General features: G+C 44.5%; 1 protein-coding gene across 3 annotated transcripts in view; it reads right to left on the bottom strand.

The window, feature by feature from the left end:
- MATCAP1 (microtubule associated tyrosine carboxypeptidase 1) overlaps window positions 1-24,083 on the bottom strand; it is a 275,124-nt gene that overhangs the window by 57,503 nt on the left and 193,538 nt on the right. For all 3 annotated transcript variants that reach the window (XM_069217307.1, XM_069217308.1, XM_069217306.1), the window contains exon 6: window positions 21,044-21,141. In XM_069217307.1, the coding sequence (XP_069073408.1) occupies window positions 21,044-21,141 (98 nt within the window). The remainder of the gene's footprint in view (window positions 1-21,043; window positions 21,142-24,083) is intronic.

The raw sequence follows: 24,083 nt of genomic DNA, 5'->3' as shown, positions 1-24,083 counted from the left end.
AGGAATAAAAGTTATCGACCTGAAGAGAGGAGATTTGCTTCCTGTGTTCACTGTATGTGAATGGGCCATGAACGAAAACAATATCGACGAGTATGGGATTGTAAGTTGTTCCGAAGGGAGCCCAAGAGGGTCTCAAACCGGAGCACTGAAGAACATGTCCGGACCCGGTGGCGGAAAGAAAACAATCTAACCTGAAAGTGAAAGAGACACAAGGGTAGTAAGGGTGACGAAAGCCGCACTTCTAGGTAGTAACACAATAGTTTATAGCATATACATGTGGAAGAGCAATGTCTGGTGCAATCAGGCCGAGTGCCCTACTACCCAGCAGGCACCAAAGTGAGTAACAGAATACCCACAACCAAACCTAGAGAAAAGAATTGGCCAGAGCACACAGAATGTAGTGTCCAATAGTGTTGCAGGGATGAGAAACCCTGATGGTATGTTCAAAATAAGCGAAAGCTTGAGGTTGAAGAAAACGTCCAGTGTCTTGTTAGTAGAAAGTGCTTTTATTCGTAGGTGTTGTAGAGCATGATAATCGTCATAGATAAACAGCCAAACGTGTTTCGTCACACAAGTGACTTTATCAAGGCTGCAAAAAATATTGATAAAAGCAACAGTTGGTATATATACGTGTATGGAATCAGTAGTGAATTCATGTAGAAAAGATATCAAAACCAAAAGCCAGTGACTTAGTGTGGGAGTTTGAATAGATTGGTATTGAAGTGAACAAAACGAGCAAACACAGTGCGACCGGGACACCAATAGAGAAAGGAGACACACTATATATAAAAGTGATTTAACATGTTCATGCAGAAAATATAGAGATCCAGAATGTCTCCAATAGTGGGCTGATACATTATCAAGAGTGAGACGAAGTAAGCTAAAAATACGACTAGGGCAGGGTTGGGAGAGACCAAGCAAATAGATGAATGTAACCACCTAAAAAGGAAGATGTGGAGTGGTACATATTAGTTGAAAGACAGAGAGAAAAACATGGCCCTTAGTAGTTAGGAGCCATAGTTTTTATACCTGGGCCGTCCGGCCAGAGAAATCAATGTTGATTAGATCCGTGGGCTGGAATAAGTGATAGAGATCTAGGAAGGAAAGGAAAAAGAGTAAAACAGGTATGGCTAACCCGTAGGTAGATACGATCCGAGAATGTCCGTCGGTATGAGTTATGGAGAGAGAACAAAGTACCTGTGTACATACCTTAACGTATTGGTGAAATTCAGAGTGGTAAGGCTGCCTGAGCAGCTGCAGGGTGGTTGAGTAATTGAGCGCGTAGGTAAAGAAAGGTATGGGAGGCCCTGATAAGCCGTATAGACAAGACCTGAGAGGTGTCAGAGAGAAAATATAAAAAGAAAGGGTCGGTGTGGAGGAAGCAAAGGCAAAACAGGAAATTAATTAATAAAGAACAAATTCTAAGTCAGTGATGAAAAAAGCCGAGGTCTGTGTTTGAAGATCAATGGTAACACTCACCCTACAGGGCTGTAATATGCAAATGGTGGGATAGAAAATGTAACAAATAGCCTAATAGTAGAAAATAAGGCAAGTACGGTAGGTTGTTGTCAATATAAGAATTACTGGCGGTACGTAGTATAAACACAGAGCGCTAAACTTAGGCCTGTGAACCATCAGAGTACTGAAAACCAGGTTTGAGAAGGTCCATGTGATTAAGGTGGAGGACCCCTGCGGCAGTGAGAAAAAAAGGGTGTTGGACCTCGAAAATGAAGCCGGGGCATATGACGGTACTCCAAAGTGAGCCCGAGAGAGAGAGCGGCCATAAGTATTAGATTAGGGTAAGTCTAATGTATTGAACCGGTAATAATAAGCCGGTGCTTTGTAAGAGGCGAGCGAACATCAAAAATAGGCAATTGAACAGTAATGGTAAAGCGTGTTTTGAAACGAAATACATGAAGTGATATAGATTACGGCTAGAGAATTGGTAAAGCCCAAAACCGACAATAATCTAAAAAGTAAATACAAGCATCTACAATGAGCTGAACAGTCAGAAGAGTCAAGAACAGAGTGGCCTAGTTGACAGAAATGGAGGACATACCTTAGAAAGTCCGGCCGGGGAGGCGCGGTGAGCAGTGAAAGAGCGTCTGATGGTCGTAACCGACCCGCGCTCTTATAGTAAACAGGGAGTTGGGGTGCCATGGAAATGGAGGGAGGACCCAAAAAGAGGCACAGGGGGACAGTGTGGCGGCCATATTGGGTATATGGAATAGGGGTCCAGAATAAACGGACTGAAAAGAATTAGTGAGAGAGAGAAGGGGGGAGCAAGCGGAAAGTTCGTAAGTAAATAGAATGGAAGTCTGGAAAGTGAGGTTAAACGGAGGGAAGAGAGAGGGAAAGAAGGAAGAGAAATGTCATAAAATTGATGATCATGGTGTAAGACCCTTACTGTAGTAATGAGAGAAACAAAAAGCACCGAAGAATGCAGAATAAAGTAATGGGAGTTCAGTGGACTGAAGACAATGTTGAAAGTGAAAAGCAATGCCATGTTGTTGCAACGAGCCACATACATCAAGTATTGAAAAAAGCATAAAACACCGAAGAATACAAAATAAAGTAATAGGAGTCCAGTGCACCGAAGACGATATTGAAATTGAAAAGCAATGCCATATTAATGCAACGAGCCACATACATCAAGTATGTATACACAAACGATCTATATGAATGCCTTATATTACTGAACACATAATGCATAGTGAGGTCGAGTATGGACACAGAATAAATGATACGTTAGAGCAATAACATCTATTCAGAATCTGATGAGTACATTATTGATACACATAGATACATCCAAACATAGTAGAGCATTTAAAAAACGTTAAGTACATAGTTAGGCTTTGAGCAGAAGGGTTATCCATAGGAAGATATGATACAACGTGCAATGAAATGGAGGATCTTCATATACCACATATGTCTATGCAAGTAAACTAAGTGGATGCTTGGTGTTACCAGACACATGTTGCAGAGTAAGTTCGAGAACATAGGACAAATAGACAAAGTTGCAAAATTAACATCTATTCATAAATGGCAGAGTAAATTGTTAGTACATAGAGATGGATCCAGACCTAATAGAACATAGTGAGCTTGAGCATACGGATAGTACAAACAGTAGAAATGATGCAATCTAACAATGGAGTTGATGCCCATGCGCGGTATCACTGAGAGGAGGGGTCATTTTACCTCATGACTCTCACAACTTCTTTGAAGAAAAACAACCTGTACACATCCAGACCCAACACTAGATAGCAGAAGTATGCAGAGCATGCATACGTACAGCCACACATGCCATCAAACAAACAATTTACAATTAAAATGGTAGCGGCTGGTAATTTTAGCAGAGAGGTAAGCGGAGGCGGTACACACACACACACACCTAAATACTCACTCACACCAATGCATTCACATGTGCACACATACACCCATTCACAACACTCCCAAGTACATATACATACATACATTCATACATACACACATGCACCAAACATCATAAAACTTGCCTGCACTGCAGCTCTAGGGAAGTGAAGCCTCGGGGGACCTTAGGTCAGCCACTGAGTGAAGGCAGCAGCCCCTCACTCTTCACAGCGTGGGATCGGGTCAGTGAGACTGCTGACTTCATCCCACTCTGTGATGAGGTGTCAGTGATTGACACCCCACCCTGGGTACTTCAGTGCTTGAAACTGAAGCGCCCAGGTGTGACGATATCCGTGACAAGCCCCCCTCATCATAAGGGGAAGGGCCTCGAAGCACTTTTGCCATGTTGAGGAGGACACGCAACTCAGGCAGGCAGGAACCTGCATATTTAGTGTATGTCTAGATCCTGGCTGTCTGTCCTGAAGAAAAAGAGTGTCAGTCAGGTTGACCTTTGTTCAGCCTAACAGACTCTTTGTCGGGGAAAATAGTGTGGGGGTGCACCCCCTCCACCCATATGGATGGGCTGCGGCTGAATTACAACCATCTGAGAAGGCTAAAGCATCAGTTCTGCATCACAGACCCTTATGCTTGGCAGAGCAAGATTTTAGAAGTTTACTTTTAAATAGAGATATTGATGGAAAAGAAAATGCACCAGCAATTTTCAGACACATTCAGACAGCATTCTTTACTCCGCCAGCTTCCACTCTGAAGACTGATTTCAAGCAATGGCGTTTTTAAGGGAGACAGATTCTAGGCCCATATAGATTTTGAACATTCCTCTCAGCCATTCCTTAAAAAAATCACTGGTCAAAAAGAGAACGTTAAAGACGTCTACTCTCTCTTGTAAAATAAAATATGCAACTACGTCAGGGGCATCCAACATGGGGGAGAGCCATGTCAGACTTAAAGATAATCACTGCCCTTGTAACTGAGTTGTATTCAGATTAAATTAAGGTAAATGTATCTTACACAGATATCCTGAAAAGCTGGTATTTATTCACTCCACCTTGACCGACTTCGGAACTACGTTAACATTGCAATGCTTCTGAGATTTTCATATTTATTTCGCACAACTTTGTTAAATTCACTTTCTTTGCAAGAGTTCAAACTTTACACAGCATATTTACTTGAAAAATTAAAAAAGCTTACCAGGCATGTAAATGGCTCTCTTTAAAGGTGAGCTAGATATTTCCGATCTCTGCACAACCCCCTCCTTGCTTGAGAGATCAGTTTTATAAATTGTCCACAACTTACCACACCCAGTAATTACCTCATTTCCCCTCCGGACACTTGCAATTCTCACCAAAGATGTTTGCCTCGAGAGGATTCGTCAGCAGTATTAGAGTGTTAATAGTACTACTTGGCCATCCTATGGCTACTGCCCAGCCTACGACTGCCTACTACACTGGGTCCACCTAATACTACATTTTTTTATGTTTAAAAGGTACTCTAGTGAGGGGAGTGGTTTCTGTGTCAACAAAAAAGCCTGCTTTGTTAATCCACTCCTATGCACCACTATGGCAAGATTATTCTGGAGATTGTACAATGAAGCTAGCGGACTGCAGTTCAACAATGGGGGCTGGTGCATGAGCAGGCAGGAACACCGATCCACTCTATGGGACACTGCAACCGGCTTGAGTGCCACAGGAGATGAAGTGTCAGGGAGCCGCTGAGGCTGCGTACTCTTAGAAAAATAAAAGTGATCGAAAATAGTGTAGAGGAGGACGGAACAACTGACCAGTAACCAATGAGGAGCAGATTGTTGACAATGAGAAAGTAGCCCAGCCACCATTTTCAAACAGTTGGAGGCTACAGGCCGGATGCAAGTCATAAGAGGCTCTTCCTCTTCACAGGTGCACTAATAAGACAACACTGGAGAACTGAGAGCTAAGATGACGTGTTACAGTTCTGCTAGATACAGACTGAATGAGGTCAGGGACTTGGAGGCTGTTGAAGTACTAGACCAGCCACAACAAAAAGGAATTGGCTCTGTCAACAGTGAAAAGTGTTCGGTCCTAAGAGATAAACAAAATTCCATCCTTCCACATGAAAAGAAATGGTCAGGGCCCCTTGGAAGATAAAGCAGAGGAGCCAATGAAGACATTTGGTTCTGATATGGGACAGGGATGTGGGACAGGATAGGCTTGCCTGTCTAACTCCCTCACTTCATGTAAGACTACAAGCTCAGCCTATAGGCATTGCAATTGTATTACAATCAATTTAATATAAGGAACAACCCAGAATTGGCACTGAAATTTGATCTTTAAGTATATCCAACAGGATGCAGCCAAGACCAGCAGGAACATGCATGCAAAGGAGGAAGCTGCTTCACAGACCAACAAATATCAGATTTGTTCATCGCTAAATATTAGAGTATGACATATGGATAGGCTCATCCAAACTCAGGGGTTTCCTCTTTGCCTTCCTTATTGATTGTGTGGAGATTCCCCATCCTCCAGAATAACACTCCACTACTGACATGACATGGTACACCACAGAGTATCTAAAACCATGAGGAACGTTGACCACAAACAAAGTAAATTAATAATTGAAAATAAGAAAAACTAAAGCAGGAGCAAAGAACATGTTATTTACCGTCTGGTATGCTAATTCTAGGAAAGACTATCTAGCCACAGATTACTCATCTTTTGAATATTCCCCAGGAGTCAGACCAGATCCAGAAACTTTTCAGCATAACCTCTGCATGCCGCACTGACACCATTCCACTCCAGAAATGACGTGCAGGGGTCAGTTGCTGGGGGTGCGGACAGCCTTGAAAGCATATTGGTAGACAGTGTGCAGATTTCTAGACGTGGGATCTTATTAATGGACACAGTCCAATCACAAAACTGGGAGGATAGTAGGGTCGGTGAGGTATCAGTGGCTAGTCTGAGCCTCTACCAGAAAGAGCTTTACCAAAGGTAAGTAAATTGTTGATCTGTGTGAGAAATTGGGTTGTTGTATGACTGGGGAGTGAGCCCTGGTCAAGAAACAGCCACAATCCCTTGTAGGGTGAACACAGAAAGTCACTAAATTAACCTGTGCTTAACCATGGGTAGCTAGGCACAAAAAGCAGGCAATGTGTTACGTATTTATGCAGTACACAAACAGCAATACAGTGAAACCACAACACAATAAAAATCCTAAACCAATTTAGAAAAATAAAGAACAGTTTAATAAATTATTTGACGCCAAAACTATTAAAATTCAATGAGTAAAACCTGAGGTATGATTTTTAAAAAAAGTTTAAGTTTCAAACTAGCAAGTCCTCAGTTTTAGAAAATGGCTACCTTGGCACCTTTAGCACCACAACCAAGGGTCTAGGAGTGGGTGGAGATGTCTTGGGGGTGCAAGACTCACTCAGGCTGGGTCCAGGTGCAGGTTTAAGATGGTGGGAGCCTGTTATGTCCCTGTGGCTCAAAACAGGAGACCAGCTGAACTAGCCTTTGGAGTCACTTCTGGAGTCCTTGGTGTAGGTGGTGATGCAGGGCTCTGCAGCAGGGCTGGTCTCTGAGATACGAAGCAGGCTCCGGGCAGCAGAAGCGGTCCTTCCAGGCATAACAGCAGTCTGGCAGTGTGCACAGCAGGTCACAACAGCAGGCAGTCTTCTGAGAGTCCTTCCACAGGTCCAGGAGTAATAAGTAGGTCTGATAGTCCCAATTGTATACCCTGATGCTCGTTCCCCTAGAAGTTGGGAAATGTTTTCAGAAGAGTCCTCTAAGTTCCAGGAATTCTTTGCCTCCCCTGACCTGGCTCCTGGCTGGCTGCGCTGACAATACAGGGTCATTAAGCCTATTGTGTGATGGCAGAGCCCAGCCTATTCAGTTGCAAGTGGGGCTGTGCTTAGCTCCGCCCACCCATCCAGTCAATTAATGGCCCATTCAGGCTTTGCTAATCCCCCTATTATGTGACTGTTTGGGGGTGCATTCACAAAGTCGTAACTGTCAGTTATACCCAGTCATGTGACCTAAGGCAGGGCTAAGGGCAGGAAAATGCCAACTTTTTAAAAGTGCCATTTTCAAACTTGTAATGATAAATCCGACTTTACCATTAAAGAAGGTTTACCATTACAAGTTCACAGGCACCAAACATGAGATATGTAACACCTCTGGTTTAGGAATTACAGCTTGTTTTTAATAGGGAATCCCCAATGTTACTCTATTGGAGGGGTAGGCTTCTCAGTAGTGAGAAAACATATTTGAGAGTTGGGTCACAACTAGGACATGGAAAAATAAAAAGTGCATGTCCTACCTTTTAATTACACAGCACCCTGCCCTATGGGCTACCTAAGGCCTACCTTAGGGGTGACTCATATGTAATAAAAGGGGAGTTTAAGGCTTGCAACGGTTTTTAAATGCCAAGTTGACCTGGCAGTGGGACACTACCTTCAGGCTGCAATAGCAGGCCTGGCACAAGTTTTAAGGGCCTGTGTAAGTGGGTGGCACAATAAGTGCTGAAGACCCTCTAGTAGCATTTCATTTACAGGCCCTGGGAATATGTTATACCACTCTACAAGGGACTTATTTGTAAATTAAATATGCCAATCAGGTGTATGCCAATCAGACTATGTTGAGGGGAGTGAGCACATGCACTTTAGCACTGATCAGCAGTGGTAAAGTGCACAGAGCCGCAAGGGCAACAGAGCAAAAATCCAGACAAAACGGAGGCAAGCAGGCAAAATGTTTGGTGGAAGACCACCCTAAGGCTGGCAGGTCTAACATTCTGATAGAGACTTCAAGTTGCAGAATCTTTACCTTTTGAAGACACCAAAAGGAATACCTATTCAGAGGTTGAAATGTGAATGGACTCATACCAAAATGGCCTGCAAGACTGAAAAGATAAACCTGTCTGTCCAGGCAAAAATGCTTTGTGAACGTGTGGAGGGATGCCCATGTAGCCGTCTGCCAAGTGTCTAGGACAGGAACTCCATGTGCCAATGCAGAGGTAGCAGCTTTGGCCCTGGTAGACTGAGCATGCAGTCCTTCCGTAGGCTGATTTTTGGCCAATGCAAAGCAAAAACTAATGCAATCTAGCGGGAGACGGTTCTCTTCAGCACTGCCTTGCCTTTTTTTGTTCCAGAGAACCTTACAAAGAGATGATCAGCCACCCAGTGGTCTTTGGTACAATCTATGTAGAAGGTCAGAGCTCACTTGGGGTGCAAGCAATGAAGTCTCTCCTCCTCCTTGGAGGGGTAAGGTGGAGTACCGACCACTAGCAGAGTGATGGTTTGAACGACATGGTGCGACATCCCAACTTTCAAAATGAAGGATGACCATGTCCGCAGAACCAGTTTGTCTGGGAAGAAGAAAGTGTAAGGAGGAGTGGCACAAAGAGCTTGAAGCTCATTCACACGTTATTCCAGGCTGATGACAATGAGGAACATGGTGTTGATGATAGGCAGCCGTACAGGACAGCTGTGAAGAAGCTCAAATAGAGTGCACATCAGATAAGTCTGAACTAGGTTAAGGTCCCATTGAGGCATGGCAAAAGGAGAAGGGGAAACGTGTTGCAGCTCTTTAAAAAAACTGCATCACACCTGGTGACAAAAGACAAGGGCTGATCTGCCCACCATAAGAAGGGTGAAAGGGTCGAAAGAGAAGCCTTGACTGTGCCCAAAGAAAAGTCTTGCCAGGCAAGGGATAAAACAAACAACAAAACATCAGACAACATTGCCGGGAGGGGGTCTATCGGCTGATTATCACACCAAGCCAAAATCCAAACAACAGGTGTATACAGTTTTGGTTGAGGAACGTCTGACTGCAAAGATGACATCAACCGCTTTCGGAGGATAGCCGAAAGTGTTCAGCTGTCACTGCTCAATCTCCAAACATGAAGGTGGAGATTGAAAAGGTCCGGGTGCAGAACCCTGCCTTGTTGCTGCAGCCACAGGTCCTCTCAGAGTGGCAGCCTTACCAGAGGACATATGCTCAAGCCCAGGAGTTCTGGATACCATACTATCCTCACCCTGTTTGGAGCCACTGGTCTGTCCTGATTTTCTTGAGGACTAGGGTCAGGAGTGGTATAGATGGAAAGGCATACAGTAGACCAGAGCTCCACTCCAGGTGGAATGCATCTCCGATTGAGAGACACCTTGGAAACTCCAGCGCGCAGAAGCACTGATATTGCATTCTCAGAGGTGGCAAATAGATCAAGCCAAAACCCAATTTAGGGGCGTCAAGGGGAGTTAAGGGTAGTAGCCAATGGGCTACTTACCCCTGGGGTCACTATGCCCCCTAGATGACTAATCACCCTATCCTAGAATTCCTAATGACACCACACACAAGAAGGTGGGATTCCTAAGGTTTTCATTTCAGGCTGGAAACCCTAGAGGTGTATCCAGCCTGCAAATGCAACACGTCTCCTGCATAGCTAGTTTTCCTGCCTGTCCAGGTGCCAAATGGGCCCTGGGGCAGGGGGGGCAGCTTCTTCTGTCTGAGGGAAGCCTAATCTGCTTACCACGGACGGTGAGCTTCTTTGAAGCTCCTCTGCCTTAGATTGCAAATCTGCAGGTCGTCCTGTTGGGAAGGATATGTTATCACCCCTGCCAGTGCAGGCTTTGTTCCTGACTGCCCGAGAACAGAGGCTTTCACCCTTGGGGGTCAGAAACTTGTCTGGTGGTGACAGGCTAGTTAAACCTAGTCAGTCCGCACACAGGCAGTTGCTAGGTTTTCAGGGAGCATCTCTAAGGGGCCATCGTGGTGAATGTATTAATAAATGCATCACTGAAAACAGTGAAGGTTTACTAATATGAGATGTTTGATACCAAACATCCCTATTTTCAGTGAAGCCATCATGTAGCTGGGGAACTCGTATTGACCAGTGCCCAGCACAAGTGTTTAAAACTGCTTCCCTGTTCACTTACTATGTCTAAGAATCAACAAAGACATAGTAGGGGCATATTTGCTCATGCAGATATGCCCTTACCTGTAATATAATGCATCCTGCCTTAAGGCTGTAAGGCCTGCAAATGGGGGTGACTTACAAGTATTACAGGCAGTGTTGTATTTTCACTTTTTGAAGCACCTTGTCATACAGCCTGCAGTGGCAGCCTGTATGAGTTTGGTCATTGGTCCCTTAGAGTGGTACAAGCTGTGCTGCAGCTCTAGGGGGATTCTCTTTAGTACCCCTGCGATAGGTACCAGAGGCACCATTTACTTGGGACTTACAGAGGTACTAAAGGGCTTGGCCAACTGGGGATTAAGTGACCAGGTGTCTTGTTTTGGGAAAGGAACACTGGGGCTGATCCAGTGCACTTCAGTCAAAGTTGCATCACAAGCTAGGCAAAAAGTGGGGGGGCTTCTGCAACCAGAACCCAGTTTCCTACACATTGCTAGTGCCACAACCCATGTTGGCCCGGGTACATTGATGCTGATCCCAACTTTGCTGCTTGAAGAAGCGGCTCCATTTGTTCTACCCGACGAAAACTCAACACTGGTCTAACCTCAACCACTGTCACGACTGAATCCGCTTGGGGTGCCTCTTCCTCCCCCAACCTGTCCAACCCCCATTCAGCACCCAGTAGTTTCCTGACCCCACAGCCAAGGCCAGCATGCTTCCCATCCTACCGCCCCCTGCAGACACACATGCCAAACCTCTTTAGCATACCTTTAGAGTACTGTGGGTGGGTGGCAGAATCTTCTGACTTTTACCAGGCTGGCAAGCGATCACATCAGACAGCTGTGTGCCTGACTCCTTCTCAGACACTCTTCTTCATCAGAGCCATTCTGAAAACAGTTCTGTTATGTGCCTTTCCTCCAGAAAATAGAGTCCAGGACATGCAAGCTATGGTCCTGATCTTTCAGCCTTAGCCCTGGATTTCTATGAGGCTGTGTCTGAAGCTACTGGGACTGATGTCCCCCTTCATCCTGCTGTAAGAGCGTGCCATATGGGATATCTAGGCTCTGCAGTGAGATCCAAAGTTGCAGTGGGCCCAACATCAAGGGGATCTCTCCAACCACGTTCAGATTTCAAAGGAAACTGCAAAAGATCTGCAGTGGTATTTACTGAACCACAGTTGGGTCAGTGGCAAACCCTTCTCCCTTCCCCACCAAGAGCTGAAAGTGGTAACCAATGCATCGCTTCTGGGTTGGGGTAGCCATCGGGCAGAGGTGGAGATCAGAGTCCTCTGATCTCCAGCGGAGTCCCGTCTTCAGGGGCCGAGGGCTGTCCGCTTGGCATTGAAAGCTTTCCTTCCACTCAAGAGAAGACTGATACAGGTGGTCTCGGACAACAACACCTCTATGTGGTACTGCAAAAAACAGGGTAGGGTGGGGTCACGAATTCTGTGCCAGGAGGCCTTGTGCCTCTGGAAATGGCTAGACCACCACAGACTTTTCCTGGTGGTGAACCAGCTGGCGGGATCATTGAATACCTGGGCAGAGAGCTCAGCCATCGACTCCTGGTGGATCACGAATGGCAGCTACGTTCATAGGTGGCGCATGGTCTCTTCCGCATAGGACCTCAGATCTGGTGGACTACAGAAGGAGGACCTGAAGATCTGCAAAAAGGAAAAACTGAGGAGAAGCAACTGACTTGGCCCCAAACCCTGCTGGCCTGCCTGCTGTCCTCGACAATTGCACCAAAGACAACTTATCCAGCAGCTGTTCTGCTTCCAACAGCCTGGGTGGACTGACAGCACTTCGAGAAGTAACCAGGATCTCCTGGGGGTAGCAGAGCTGCTTCCCTGCATCCCGCTGCTTCCAAGGAAGAATCACAAGGACTCTGAACTGCCAAAAACCAACACTGGACAGCACCCAAACCTGAGTTTAAGTGGACCAACTGAACCAGCATGGTCCCCAGGCCCTCCAGAGTCAAAGTGCACCTTGGGGTTGCCACCAGTGGACTTCACAACATCACCTACAGCCTCTCTGCAGGCTCCCTTCAACCACAACTACCCCCTGCACCGGAAACCAACGCCAAAAGACACCATTGCACCTGAGTGCCACAGCCCGAGGACAAGCGGTCCTACGTGCCTGAGGATCTCAAGGGTTGAACCCCACCCAGTGGGTTTTCCCATCCTGCCCGCACAGTCCCCGCTTGCAGCCTGTTTCTGACCAGACCGCTCTCCATTGAAGTGAGTGGGACATCTGATGCAGTAACATACCTCTGCACCCAGATGCCCCAGAACCCCCCGAGGTGAACTGTTGGTGTGGCCAAGGACCTAGACAGAGCTAACGTGCGTGACACATGTCCACCTAGGGCAGTGATTCACTATTACAAATCATGGACATGTTAGAACTTGTAGATGCATGAAGGCCAAGAAAATGGACTACTCCCTTTATTCTTCAGTTCATGACACTCACTCCTGCTCAGTCTAGTATCAAGGGCTTCTGCTCAGTTAACTGCACCTCCAATATACTTACCCAGAACATTATCAGACAGTTCTCCAGTCCTTTTGATGTTGGAGATCCCTTTTTGTTCACTGATATACTGCTCCTGTAGATGCCCACCCAATGCACTACTGGATACAGCGTTCTGAGAGGAGATAAGGTCCTCAACTGAAGAGTTTTTTGTTTCAAACAAATATTGGTTCAACTGTGTATATTAGAGGTATACATATAGCTAATCATAAAGGGTTCCTGAAATCTAAAATAACACAGCTGAAACATCAAGAGAAACAACTGCTGTCACTAGAAAAACAACAGGATTAAACATCTAAAAGTAATAGCTTTGTTAAACTAAGAACAACTGAGCGGAAGATTAAATTTGTTGGTAAACATGCACAAGCTTGTAGATATGGAGAAGGGGAAAGGCCAAACAGGATGTTGGCGTGGGAGTTTCGACCCTGTGGGAGGTAGAAAAAACGATGTAACTGCTATATGAATGGCATAAGATTACCAGACTTGCTCCAGATTAGATATTGCAAAAAATTCTTAGGTTTTACATACACTTATACAGGGCTAAAGGGACCTCTGACTGCAATACTATAAACAGTTGCCTTGCTGAAATAGGGTTAGCATGGGTGGAAGGTGCACATAGAGAGATATTACTGGAACCCCTTAATCGTGAAGAAATTAGCACAGCCATCAAGAGTTTAGCTCTTTATGACCTTACACCGAGTTTTATAAAGAATATAAAGACTTGAGAGTGCCACTTTTATTCAAAATGTGCACAGAGGCACTGAAGACCGAGATTCTACCAACATCCACGAGAATAGTAATAGTCATAGCCCTTCTAAAAACTAGGAAGGATGAAGAGGACTGTCAGGCATATAGGCCACAATTGTTGCTTAACGTGGACAATGAAGATCCTTGCGAGAGTAATAACAAAGAGACTCACCCCATTAATGAGTGGACCAGTGCTACCAAGAAAGGCCAGATTTGTACATGGTAGAAATAAATAACATAATCTAAGGGCCATTTTCTCTATCCTCCACCAAACTAGACCAGAGCAGGAAGCACTGTTTTTCGAAATGCAGAGAACACCTCTGATTTCTTTGAACAGGTGTACATAATAACAGTACTAGACTGAATATGGCCGGACAGATACATTATTAAACTGGTCACGCTGCTTATGGTTACCATAGGGATAGGGATAGGACAATGATTCCATGTATGTTCAATTTGTATTAGAGAGGGAATCTCAACAAGGCTCCTCCTCACTCTCCCTGCTTCTGTTTGCTATAACAATGGAGCTCTTAGCATACTGACAACGTAAGTTTCACTTAACCAGGGGCATCTCCTTCACTAGACATATTATTTTATCTATGTACCCAGGTGCCATACTTTAGTTTGTTAAAAATCTCAGTAGCAACCTAACCCCACCCCCTGATTATTTTAATAAGAATCCACACCTGACACAGGTCTCTAATTGACACACACTATTTCTTAGAGACCTCCATGAACAAAGGGCACCCAGCTCACAAATAGTGGGGAGGATCTAGGTGTTTTAATAAAATAGGACGTCTGGCGCTGTTGCAGTTCATAGATGAAATATCAATGAACTCAAGACATAAACTGATTAATTTTTTTAACTGCCTATTCTATATTCCAGTCATACTGAATAAACAAAACATTAATATTAACATTGGTAGATGGGTTAGCTGTGGGTAGACCCAACAGTCAGGGTCTTCCACTTGGGTTAGCAATACCTGGCGATTTTGGACTTATCAGTAAAACTGCCCAGGGTGATATAACAGATCAGAAAGACGGGAAGTTGAAATTTGCCCAGAACTGCTTTGCTCAACTATGTACTGGCAGCTGTTAGGAAACTCCTGATTACTATTGTTGACAAAACGAAAAATGTAAATGACTTGAATGATAGATGCAGTGCCCAGAAAGTAGGCTTGGCAGCCTTCTGCAACAAAACAACGGATACCTTTTTCTGCCCTACTTTTTCAGGTATTGTGGCAGGAGGGTTTTTGGGCCTCCATGCATCTTTACTTGCAACCTGGAGTGCTGGGTTGCTCCAGCCCAAACAAGGAGCAAAAAATGGTGTCCACAAATGCAGACTTATAAGCTGGACTGCTTTAGGACAGCACAAAAGTGACATTTGCCTTGTCACTAGATGAGATTTGTTTTTAGCCTGGATGGATGCATGTTTGAATAAATTTTGAATTAGACTTGTGGACCTCATGCCGTACTAGGTACAGAGATTAATGATAATACAGCCTGAAGCTGTGCATTTCAAAACAATAACTAATTATATATTACCTACTGGTGGTCACCAGTAGGTATAGTTAGGACCTAGTTTCCAAAAGAAAAACGTTTTTTGTTTTGCTAATAACTTTGGTGCCGATTCACAAATCTTCACAAAACTTTCAAAACTAGTGTGCCAGTCAATTCAACTGCTGTCTGGAAAGTTTTAGGGTGGTTCATCAAGCAAGGGCCAAGAAAAAGGGAGGGGTCCCAAAACACATTTTCCAAATGATTTTTCCCATAGGGATGTTGAACACAACCACAGCTCAAACCACTGAACGGAATTACACCAAATTTGGCAGAAAGATAGATCTTGGTCCAGAATCTGGTGTAAATCTTTTCAGTTGTTTTAAGGTTATTAAAGAAAAAAGAAAGATTTATGTATGTCTAGAGACGCAGAGGGTCCGCGGATCCAACAGATCTCAAAATGAGATCTGATAAGCTTGCACCACTTCAACCAGGAAGTGGGAGCATTCCTCTTGGGACTCAGACTTGGCCCAGTCCGAAGAGAAAACACCAAAAAAACATAAGAGGGCAAGGTAGGAATACCCTCCTGATACCCTAGGCCTTGTTATGGGGTACCACAGGACCTACCTTGGGGTCCATAAACGTTTATTTTATATTTTTGTAAGTTTTCCGCAGATCCAGGGAGGATCCATGGATCCTCTGCCAATTTTTTTTTTTAAACTAGCTTTGTTTCCGGCGCTTATTTCTTATACCCCCATCAACCCCAGGTGGTCCAGGTCCAGATGGGGGGCAGGAGGGAGGAAGAACAGAGTCCGATTTCAACCCCGGGGATGCCTAGGTCCGCTGGTGCATAAGTGCACTCCTGAGGTGCCCAGTGTCATTTTAAAGGCAGGCCTGCCTTGGTGGCTGCTTTTAAACTAAAGTTACATGCAAATTTGAAAGTCTTAAACAACCTTATTTGTACACATAAGTCCCCCCCTAAGGTGTGTCCTATGTGCCCCTAGGGTTGGTTGCCATGTAACTATAAGAAGGGACCTTCTAAAAATTGTTTTATGAGCCCTGGTGAGGTAAAATAGCCACATTCATTTTTCACTCACTGTAGTGAATGGCCTCCATAGGCTAAATTTTTATTAACAAAGTCCCCTTAAGTGCCAGATACCTTGAGTTTGGTATCACATTATTTGTTATACTAAATCCCACAACTTGCAGTTGTTAGATTTAATATAACTAGTTCAGGTAAAGAGATTTTAAAACTCTACCTGAAAGTTGCCAACATCAGCTCTGTAGTGCCCTTCTCTGATTGGCCCCTTCCCAGGCTGCCTTGATGAGGTGTGAAGTGGCCTGGGCTGAACACAAAGGATGTGCTTGGGAGAGGAGATCTGCCTTAGCAGATGGTGAAGCAGGATGGGGGGAGAGCGGCCTAACTGGTCCTCAAAGGCAGGGAAGGACATTTGGAGCAGCTCAGGACCTCCCTCACATCCTGCAACCCCAGACAATTAGGTGCCCTCTTGATTAGATTAGGAGAAGGCAGGAGAGGGGTGTGTTTAGGATGTTTAGCCACCCCAGTGGGTGGGCTTAGCCAAATCTAAACTCCAAAAATCAATTTCAGCCATGTTGGATTTTTGAAGAATGGAGCTCCCTGGGATTGATTTTTGCCACACTTCCCAGGAAGTGGTCATCAAAGGGGGAAGAAGCCTGCCTGTGACTGGAAAACCATGACCAACCTGCTTTCCACCCAGGAGCAAGGATAAATATGGCAGAGCTGCACCCACACCTCAGATCCCTACAAGGAACAAGACAAAGAAGGGGGACTGCCCTGCTGGACACCTGACCTGCACCTGGACTCTGCACTCTGAAATACTGCACCTGCTGCACACTTGGGCTTCACCACTAAAAGGGCTTTGCCTGTATTCTACTGCTTCAAGAAGGGTCTTCCTGTTTGCTACAGGCACAAAGGAGCTGCACAGAGTCCCCAGCATCAAGTCCTGCAAGCATAGCCCAGCTGACCAGCGTCCAGTAGCCATTTGAGGATTCTGACCAGGTGCATTCTGGGAATTGTAGTCCCAATTCCCAAAGAGCAACTCAGAGCTTCTGGAACCTTGGATCAGGCTGTGGACTCTTCAAGGACCCAAAAAGGACATCTGGAAGAAGATCCAGAAGTTTGGAGATGTTTGAAGCAACTCCATAAGTTGAAGAGGTGCATTGTGGGAGTAGTACCGAAAGAGACAAACTAGAGCATCTGAACCCTTGGCTGGTGCTGTGGACCACTTTCCTTAATCAAGAAACACTTCAGAAAGTTAGTGTAACAGTGTTACCTTGTGGGTGGCCTGAACTCTGGACTTTTTCCCTGTCCAGTGTGACTTGTTTTTTAACCCTTTGAGCACTAGTTGCTTCTATGCGCTAGAAAACATTAATTCTTTAAAAATTCATGTCTCCTGTTCCCCTTATCCGATTTTAATCGTTTTGTGGTAATTTTAAAGATAAAAATATAATCTACTTTTATAAATTGGATTTTTATTTACTTATTTACTCTTTTTCCATTTTTAAATGCTTCACACACTTGTCTCCTAAGTTAAGCCTTGTCGCTCGTTGCCCAGCTACCGAGGGTTGAGCTGGGTTTAATTTATTGAGACCTAACTGGACCTACGTGGAGTTTAGTGGCCTATTTCTAAGTGTAGGTACTTACCTGGCCTTACCAATAATCCTCTTTCCAACATATACATACACATAAACACACACACGTATATATATGTTTATTGCTATCAGAATCCAAAAAAGTTTTCTTAAGTTTAACTATCCAAAGTGTATTAAACAAATTGAGCAAAACGAAATAAGCTCTAATACAGTTTATGGTGGGTGTACATTGGGAATTCAATATTCCACTAATCAATAAATAATCATGAGGGATGAAAGTCTTTCCCGGTCTCTGTAGTTACTACCATATTTTCTGGCGTATAAGACGACTGGGCGTATAAGACGACCCCCTACTTTTCTTGTTAAAATACAGGGTTTGGGCTATTCTCGCCGTATAAGACTACCCCTCTTCCAACGCACACCAAATAAAAATTAAAAAACATCAGATTTGATTTTAATATGGTAATTTTAATTCAAATGCTTATGACATGCAGGCACTTAGTAGGAAAACTGTCACTTATAAACATAAGGCTGTTTGTCATCAAACATGTAAACATAAAACAGTGCAAGTGGATTAAACTTTTCCTAATTCACTCTAAAGCTGAGAGGAAGGATAAGACAATAAACCCATGGGAACTGCCATGCTGTTTGTTTTCTAAGCTGTCAACCAAACTGGAACTGATGATGATAGGAGGAAGATAACAAACAATAGAGAGAGAGAGAGAGAGAGAGAGAGCAAGTGCCGGGCAAGTCCCTGGTGAGTCAGCAACGCCCATCATAACTCCAAGCTATTTTTACAGGATTTGCTGGTGTGACAGTTTCCATTTAAAAGCCTTTAAAATCCTCCTGTTCGTCATCTGATATCATAAGTAAATCAATGATATCTTGTGGTACATTTGTAAGGCAGTCATCGTATGGATCTAATTCCGTATCAGATGGTGTGGTCTCAGCTTCGGCTTTCTCTTCATCTTGCCACAAGTAGTCGTCCTCCATACCATCTAATGAATTTGATATGCCACACTTCTTGAAAGACTTGATTACTGTTTCTGCATCAATTTCAATCAAGGCTTTTATGACAAACTTGCACAAAACATCCAACTGTGGAGCACGCATGTTTCCTCCTTTTGTGAATGACTTTTCGCCGCTAACCATCCACTCATTCCACTGTTCTCAAATGGGATCTTTAAATGGCTTGTTTAGGCACACATCCAGTGGCTGTACCAACGATGTCAATCCTGCAGGAATAACCGCTGCATCTGTGTTTATTCTTGCCAGCCTTTGCTTGGTGCTGGGGGTTAAATGAGCCCTGAACATATCCCACAGCAGTAGACTATGTTTTTGAATAAGTCCTCCTGGTCGCCTGCTCCATACATTACCAAGCCATAGCGTTACCCCTTCTTCATCCATCCAGCCTTTTTCATGTACATGTACAAAACAACCAACAGGAAACTTGAGTTTTGCCATTGTTTTTCTTTTAAAAATAATCATTGGTCTCAGTTTGGCACCATCAGCTGTGCATGCTAGTACCACTGTAAAACTGGACTTCTTGTGTCCTGTTTTGACATTTTTATTTCCAACCATATCAAAATTCATTGGAGTTTCATCCATATCTCCAATACTACTTAACGCATAGCCATGTTTATTGCGCTGTTGTATTATGTATCGATGGAAACTATTTACTTTGGCATCAAGATCTGCAGGTCATTTTTGTGCAATTTTCGTCTTTTGCCTCAGTACCTGTGCATTTTGAAAAATCTAGTACACCAGGATACAGTGGCCTTAAATCTGTTGCTGTGATCTGGGTTAGATTTGGCCCACTGAAGTGCAAACAAACGTATTTGATTTCGTGTCACTATATAACTGCTTTGGCGATGCTCATTCACCATGTCTGCTACATGTCTTTCGAGTTCTGGCCAATGTGGGGTGCCTCTTCTTAATGCACACTTACCTCTTGTCATACTCTTTAATGCTTTTTCATTTGTTTTCCAGTCCCGAACCATCTTTTCTTTTACTCCATATTGTCTTGCATCAGCACAGTTATTGTGTTCCATGGCAAAGTTTACAACTTTAAGTTTGAAACCGGCTTCATATTTCTTTCTTCTTGCTGGTGGAGCCATGATGGGGTCTTGACTGTTAGCCATTTGTATACTGTACTGTATGTACTGGTGCTGTACTGTATGACCCAGTACAGATACTGGTACTGGTGCTGTGCTGTACTGTATTCACCACCACATGTATCTGCTCACCAGATAGACTGCCTTCCCTCAGAATCACCAATCCCAGTATACAACAACCAGCCAATCACGGAGAATGAATATTACATGTAAGATTGTAGAAACTACAGTACAACCAAAGTTAAATGCGGTCAAAATACAATTTAAAAAAAATAATATTGTTAGATACCAATCCAAAATGGCTGTTTCTATATGCTAATCTCCTAATACATGCCATGCGCGAGAAGAAAGAAACAGAAAACAAATGTCGTTGCTATGGTAATCGCACGCTTGGAATAGCCTGGGGCACACGCAGGGACTCGCGCCTGTCCAGACAACTGCCAGCGAGGATTGTGGCACACAGTAAGAACAGCTCAACTTGGGCGCGACCGATCAGCTCCGTGTCCACAAGTAACTGAATCTTGTGGGATGCGGAACCCATCGTACGCTTGGAATCGATTTCCAAATGCAGCGCACGGTGGCTCAGCTACAGGGCGCATATCCTTGAAGTATCAGCACGCCGTATACCGGCGTATAAGACGACCCTCGACTTTTGAGCAGATTTTCAGGGGTTAAAAAGTCATCTTATACGCCGGAAAATACAGTATTTTATGTCTTTTAGCTTATAAAAGTAGTCCAATGCCACAAAACCCTATGAGAGAAGCAAGAAACATGTACTTAATCAGGAGGTAGTATGATGTAATAAAGGTTCAAGAGAAGTCATATTAAGACCTGATGGGGTAAAGAGATGTCACTAGTAACATTCAAGATGCTGAAGCAGGAAGGTTTACTATTGAATGATACCACAGGGAGAGGCGGTGTTGAAAAAGGGAATTTGTTTTACAAAGACATCACGAGTACTAAAGCATCGAGTGGATGGTATAGTAAGAAAATGTGTTGAATTACCGGCCTGACCCACCACATGGGATACAATGGATATATTGAGAATATAAAGGTGTCCCTTTGGGGGTAACAATGTGTGGGAGCAATACAGTATCCAGATTTCCCATTGAGTGGTAATACATTGGGTCTGTTCTAAAAATTCAAGTTCCTATATGGGGACTTGTAGTCAGAAGACAGTCCCAAAGAATGGTAAAAATCAAGGGGATGAGATGGAGCTTAATTGGATTATATTAAGGTTAAGGGCAGTATAAAGTCAGTTACCTTTCCCAGTGCCACCAGCATTTGGAAGTCGATAGTTTGTCTGTGTCGCAGGAGTCGTAGAATCCCATCCATGTACACCTGGTCCTTACTGAAACACCCTGAAATTTTGGAAACGTAATCATATTCAGTTACATTTGGCAGAGTAATGATTCTGTTTCATGCACACTTTTGCTCTGAAAATGCTTCCTCCCCACTGACATCAGCCAACCGCTCCTATGTCCACTAACACTCCAGCTGTATCTACTTTCACTTTCACTTAGGTAAGCGTGGAGAATGGAAAAGTAATAAATGAATACGCCACACAAGGCCATGGGCCATCATCTTCATTTCTGCTAGGTTACACCTAAAACTCACATTTAGTGCAGAATCATTTGCTCTCTGCATATCCAGTCCTGGAAGGCCAACTGTCTCTACTCATACCTAGAAGTTCATCTTCACACCTACATAGAGATCTAGTACTAATCTTCACTGTAATGTTTTGATCTGTAGCCTTACAATTCCAGGTCAATAAAGCTCCCCCTTGAAAGTCAGTGTGAAAGCTGATATTCTCATCATGGTACTTTGAATTTAGGGTGAGTTCTCAATAACAGCTCTCATGGCCTATGTCTATAGAACATGCTTACTTAGCAAAAAAGTGAAAATTAGAAATACTGAAAGAAAACGTTACTTACCTTCAACAAGGGTATTTCTATAAAATATATAAGTCTCCCACAAATTTTTCACCTTAAAAATACTCCTTCCAGGTTTCAGACTGGTGCTAGGTAGCCCCACACATACTCCAGCTGCGGCTCCACCTCTGATATCAGAGTATATCAGGCACCAACCAGCATGTTTGTGATGGTTCCTAGTTTGTTCTCACACTGTATACAAATGTACAGAGAAAGCTATGATAGCGACAAATACAGGGCATGACAAGTTTGGATACTTTGGGGTCTGATTATTCACAACAGTAGTTCATCAGGGAGGACGGAAGGTGGTTGAAAATCTGCTGGGAGATTATGTATACATCAGAACTATTGTTACCGCAGGTAAGTAATTTATCCTACTGACGGATACATCTTTCTGCAAAATCCTCAAATTAGGAATGAGTCACAAAGCAGTACCTTCCTCTGAGGTGGAACTAAGTGGTGCGAGTTCACTAAGAAAAGAACCTGGCGGCACTGCATTCCTCAGACATGAGGCAGTACTGATTTCAAAAGTACACATGCACCGCACAACCGATTTCGGCAACCTGAGACCCTTGTAAAAAGCTGTGGAAGCAACCCCGGCCCTGGTGGAATGAGAAGGAAAAAATCGTACTTGGACAGGGAAAAGCAGATCGTGATACGAAGGATGATCCAAAACAAAATGTTGTGTTTATGTCAGAGTCCAGATTTTTACATGGGTCAGGGTGTAAAAATCGCACCTTTCTCACGTGGGTGCAACAGGAGCGAGACTACAAACTGCACTAAAATGCAAGGGAGGAGATTAGGGAACGGTCGTTGGGATATCTTTTATCACCTCTGTCCATGTAAGATTAATATGCACATAGGAATCATTTGTGCAAATCCCACTTAACAGGAAGCTACATTGACATACGGTTGAGATTGCCCTGCAATTAAATTTACCCTGCAACTGATGGAAAAGATGAGGTCTGATTAATGTGAACAAGACGCCCTAAATGAAAATGGGGCACAAATTTTTTTAAACACAAGCTTAATGGCTCTAAACAAGTGCTTTGTTGAATTTTCAATTCTCTTATTATGCAGGGGCCCTTCGCAAGATGAGCACAAAATCTTGAGAGGACCGAGAACTTGTGAAATGCAAGATGACCACCACATTCCACAAGAACTTTCAGATCTTGCTGTTCCAACAACTCAGGACATATTCTTACCCATCATCTAACTTTCCACACAGCATGTACGAAACCTGCTTCCTGGCCCACTCAACCACACCATGATCCTCGGTCTCTGGCACAGGCAGCAGCCACCAAAGAGACCTGCTGACCCGGTGAGCCCGAAGAGGCCAAAGGCAACGTTGGAGATTCAGGGGGTCATTCTGACCCTGGCGGCCGGTGACCGCCAGGGTCACCGACCACGGGAGCACCGCCAACAGGCTGGCGGTGCTCCCGAGGGCATTCTGACCGCGGCGGTTCAGCCGCGGCCAGAAAGGGTAAACCGGCGGTCTCCCGCCGGTTTACCACTGCCCTTGTGAATCCTCCATGGCTGCGGAGCGCGCTCCGCAGCCATGGGGATTCTGACACCCCCTACCGCCATCCTGTTCCTGGTGGGTCTCCCGCCAGGAACAGGATGGCGGTAGGGGGTGCCGCGGGGCCCCTGGGGGCCCCTGCAGTGCCCATGCCCATGGCATGGGCACTGCAGGGGCCCCCGTAAGAGGGCCCCGCAAAGTATTTCAGTGTCTGCTAAGCAGACACTGAAATACGCGACGGGTGCAACTGCACCCGTCGCACCCCTGCAACTACGCCGGCTCAATTCTGAGCCGGCGTCCTCGTTGCAGGGGCATTTCCTCTGGGCCGGTGGGCGCGCTTTTGGAGAGCGCCCGCCGGCCCAGAGGAAATGTCTGAATGGCCGCCGCGGTCTTTTGACCGCGGTGCGGTCATTCAGCGGCGGTACCTTGGCGGACGGCAGTCTTGAAGAGGGGATATAGTGTCTCAGATAGAGTCTTAGATGGAAGCAATGCGGCAAAGGGCTCCAACCGGTTCAAGGCAGATTCCTTCCAGTACCTTCATTACTGATTACTATTATTCTCGACACCAAGGTTTATGAGGATATTGATGATCAAATCAACATTCCATATGATGGGTGTGCATGCTGGCGGCCAGTTCCCGGTTGTATTCAGTTAACCCAAACCACAGCAGTTCACAAGATACCACACCTGGCCCTTACACAAACAAGAATCAACATTTCTTCAATCTCATTACTTTTTTTCTCACAGAACAGGTACTGGTGACATAAACATAAACATTGTAACTATAGGATAGGGCTTTCCTGACCAGAGACATAATATGATACACTGGATGGATACGTATAGAAGGTGGAAA

The sequence above is a fragment of the Pleurodeles waltl genome, chromosome 12 (genome assembly GCF_031143425.1).
Source record: "Pleurodeles waltl isolate 20211129_DDA chromosome 12, aPleWal1.hap1.20221129, whole genome shotgun sequence".
Classification (NCBI taxonomy): domain Eukaryota; kingdom Metazoa; phylum Chordata; class Amphibia; order Caudata; family Salamandridae; genus Pleurodeles; species Pleurodeles waltl.
This window is presented reverse-complemented; position numbering and strand designations above follow the sequence as displayed.